This window comes from Ziziphus jujuba, chromosome 8 (genome assembly GCF_031755915.1).
Source record: "Ziziphus jujuba cultivar Dongzao chromosome 8, ASM3175591v1".
NCBI classification, from domain to species: domain Eukaryota; kingdom Viridiplantae; phylum Streptophyta; class Magnoliopsida; order Rosales; family Rhamnaceae; genus Ziziphus; species Ziziphus jujuba.
Genome location: NC_083386.1, coordinates 23,243,502 through 23,247,906, shown reverse-complemented (window position 1 = coordinate 23,247,906; position 4,405 = coordinate 23,243,502). Strand labels below are relative to the sequence as shown.

General features: G+C 32.3%; 1 protein-coding gene across 1 annotated transcript; it reads right to left on the bottom strand.

The window, feature by feature from the left end:
- Nucleotides 1–2,599: 2,599 nt before the first annotated feature.
- LOC107414104 (ethylene-responsive transcription factor 2) lies at nucleotides 2,600–3,791 on the bottom strand. The gene has a single exon (XM_048470142.2). It carries the CDS (start codon nucleotides 3,682–3,684, stop codon nucleotides 2,848–2,850), a length of 837 nt encoding a protein of 278 aa, XP_048326099.1. The 5' UTR covers nucleotides 3,685–3,791; the 3' UTR covers nucleotides 2,600–2,847.
- Nucleotides 3,792–4,405: the final 614 nt, after the last annotated feature.

Sequence of the window (4,405 nt, the reverse complement as noted above, 5' to 3'; positions counted from 1 at the left end):
CTAGTTAATTTTTTTTAACTTTTAAATTTTATGTTAATCAATTTGGAAATTGAATTAATATAGAATAAATTATAACTTTAAGGTTTGAAGTACAATGTTTTAAATTTGAAAATCCAATATACAATCTAACCAAAATACAAGTAAGTAAAATTGTTAAATATCACTGGGGATGAGAGATTTGAACATTGAACCTTTGGTATAAAAAATAATAATTTTGCTAAATTATTTTCGATTTAGGTCGGCATGTTTTTGAAAATCTTCCTTCCCTGAGTACGTCCAGCTGCCTTACTTGAAAGTTGGTGTTATGTCTCATACACAAAGAGTGTATGCATGCGAGAAATAAATTAATATGACTCATAATCTAATCACACGACAAAGACAAAACTACGGAAAATTAAAAATTATAATAGTTCATCATTTCCTTTCGAAAAACCTCGATGACTTGGAATAGATAAAAATTTTGTGGAGGTTCATTTGCATGGTCCCACTAACTATTAGACTTAATACAGAACCAATTTGGATACCTCATGTGGCTGAGAATTCGAATTCGAGTTCTAAAATATTAATCTAATGGGAAAACAATCCAAAGTTTTTTTCATGCAACTTTTTAATGTGACAGTTCTTTTCAAACATTAAATTCTACCATGCAGATATTTTTATATATAATAATGGAATAAAAGAGACAGGGAAGATTTAGTCAACAATGAAAACTCAATAGCATGGAGCAAAAAATAATAATAATAAATTTTTTTTAAAAAAAGAAAGAAAAAAAAAAAAAGAAGAAAAGCTATACATATACAGCTGTGACAGAAAATACGGTTACAAACAAAATTGAATAACTTCATAAGATTGGCCTGAAATTAGGTCTTTCCGACTTCGTCGCTACAAATTATTTAATGCACCAAACAAATCCTTATGACCGCATGCGTTTCCCTCACTATTATTCTGTTCATATTAATTTAGTGGTTTTTCAAGTCCCCGACTTCCATTTTCACATACATGGTCAAAACGATCCCTATAATAGAGTTAATCATTTTGGTTTATTTTTTCAGCTATTTGGAAATTATCAGGGCGCTAAGAAATAGTGTCCACTAACCAATGGAAGTCTGATTGATTTAGAAGGGTAACATTCTAACGCTGACAAGTATGGTTTTTAATTGTACGTCAAATTCTGTGCGATTGGACCCCAGAGGTTTACTTTGTGGTAGACATTAGATTAAGGGAAATAAATAAGTACCCCAAAAGTCTAAATTTGGTTGATACATTTAATTAATTCAGATTAGCATCAAATTACAATGTGGGTTAAGCATGTACATCCTAAAAACAAGTATTTTGTTATATATTCATCGAACACTCCCATTATCAAGCTTGGCTTTGAGCTTTTAAGTTTTTATTGTGTTTAAAGAGAGGCAATTTTTAAGTGTTTTAGTGAAATTATATTAGGTTTTGTTCTAGTGTATGATGTAATTAAGCTCAAATTACATTAGGTCTTATACCTTTTTTTAAATACTTAACGAGCAAAAAGAAAGAGGAAACGAAAGAACAGCTTGCTTCCTAATATAGTCTTTGAAACGACCTACTTATTTTCCTTGAGCAAAGAAAGAGAAAATTGTTTTCACTTTGGGACGTGGACACGGCCAAACTATGTCCTTCTATTGTTAATCAACCAATCTTTATTTTGATAAGTCAACAAATCAAATATATATTTATTTATTTCGATTGACCACGCATTCTAGCTGTTCCTTTTCATTAGTCGTTTACCTCATCTTGCAAACTAAAATAGCTCACATTAATAAAGCCCCAAAAACAAAAGAAAAGAAAAAGTGAAAAGCTAAAATACGTACGCAAAAAGAAAATGAAAGAAAAACTAAAAGCTTAGTTGTGCCTTATTAATTATAAGAGCAATGTTTTGTTCCCCCCCCCCCCCCCAAAAAAAAAAAAAAAAGGTTATAAGAGTAAAAAGCTAGCTTCCAATTTTGTTTATTAAATTTTTTTGGATAAAAAATAATATGACAGAACGTTAATCGTTGACAAATTAATATAATATAATGTAATACGATTTAAAATTAATTAAATAAAATAATGATATATAAGTTCATTTAGAAGTGGTTTTAAAAATCATTTCCCAATATTTATTTAACTGATGCTTTTTTTTAAAGTCAAAACTTTTCAAACATTATATAAAATATTTTTATCATTTTGAAAGTGATTTTAAAATCCAAAATTTGATCAGTGACTTTAGCATTATTGTAGCATGAGTCTATATTGTTGCAAGTTCAAAGAATGGCAATGGTGGTCACCCATGACTTCTTGTTTTGGAAATTGCTTGCAGCTTGTAGTGCATATTGCCGTCACATGATGGTATTGGATGTTGAATCTTCATATGATGACTAATCTACATATACATCCTAGTCTTATTTAATTCCTCCTCCACCTCTGCCATATGTTTTCTTTCTCCTCCACCTCTGCCATATGTTTTCTTTACAAGGACAACTTAGTAATAATATCGCTAAAACTTTCCAACAAGTCAAAATTTAATATGAAAAAATAAAATAAAATAAAAAATCGTAAGGAAAATATTTAGTAAACACTACAAAAATGAAGAAATACAGTTTTTCTTCGCCAATATTATTATTATCCATATATTTATATATATTTTAGATGGAAATATATTCTCCAAATTTTGGGCATACATTATAAAGCCCGGATTCCTTTTCAGGAAAAAAAAAAAAAAAAAATTCTAGCTTTTGCAAATTTTAATCTTAAGAGTAAGCAAAACTTTAGCTCCTATTTACAAAAGCAAGTACTTCAGAACTCAAGTGTGCACAATCATATTCTAAAAGTATTTTAGCTAACCAATAACTGCTCGCCAAATGGCAGACCTATAGGATATTGGGTCCTGGGAAACACATTGAATCCTCTCTCTCTTCCGAACTCGGCTTCACCATCAGCCGCTAAGCTTTTCCTCTTCTTCATGGAGCCACTATCTCGGCTCGTCGAAACAGAGTCCGGTACTTCTCGGCGCTTAGCCGTGATCCTAACCGGCTCAGGCTCACCGGAGCCAATTCGGTGTGGAAAATTAAGCAAAGCTTTGGAACCACGCATCTTGAAAGCGGCTCGGTCATAAGCCAAAGCAGCTTCCTCAGCCGTCTCGTACGTGCCAAGCCAGACTCTGGCTCCATTCTTAGCCGGGTCGCGTATCTCAGCCGCGAATTTTCCCCATGGCCTTTGCCTCACGCCCCTATAATGCCTCCCTTTGTTCGCCCTGCGGTTGGCATTTCGGAAACACTTTTGCTGCTTCCTCAAAACGACATCGTTCTCGTGGTGGTGGTGGATATCGTTTTGATTAAAAGCGAAATAAGCGTTTTCCAAAAATGAATTATGGACCAGAGTTTGTGGGGCAAACATTACCGGGTCGACTTCTACGGTCGGAAGTGGAACCAAATCAAACGGGTCGCCGGGTTCGGATTTAACAGAGGAGACAGCGGTGGCAGTTAAATCTAACGGAGACCAGCCGGTGTTAACGGCGTCATGGAGGAAATTGTAGACCATCATGTCCTCGGAGTCGTTAAATTGGAACGGCAAGTCTCCCCACGGCTCCGTAGGGCAGGGAAAGAGACCATCAAAGCTTGGGGAAGTTGGGTCGAGGAAGAGTTGAGGAATGATACTAAAATCACCCTCCATGATAGTTTTCAAAAGATGTAAATTTGCCTTTTTGAATCGTAGGAACAAAAAAATAATAAAACTAAAAAGAAGGTAAAATGTATATGACTGAATTTTTTATGAAGGTGAAGATACTTGTGTATTTATAGTGGTAGCAAGTGTTGGAAATTTTACGCAACACATGCATACAAGTGGGTGTTAGATATTCAACCAAAAAGCGAGATATTTTTTTTTTTTTTTTTGGCTCTGTGGATATTTTTTAAATATTAAATATTTTTAGGGTGTTTGGCACTAACAAAGACTATTTAACAGGATTGGGCATAAATGGACCCAAATTTTATCAAATTGAGTCTGATTAAGACAATTTTTAACTCAACCAAATTAAACGAGTTATATATATATATATATAGTTTTTTAAATATTTTTGTTATAATTAATTATTAGTTATATTTTAATATTTTTTAATGATTTGAATTTATTATTATTAAAGTATTAAATTCAAATTATTAAAAAAATAATAAAATAATATAGTATTAATCTAAAATCCAAATCGACTAAATGGAATTGATAATGTTTCCTTTGGTTTGGCTTCTCCCACAATATGGTTTGTATTGCAACAAAAAAAAAAAAAAAGAAGAAGAAAAAAAGCACAAAATTGACCAAATCGAATTGACACTAGTTTTAATATTATTGCGTTTTATCTGTAGTGTGAAATCAACATCAATAATCCTAAAGCTTTTAA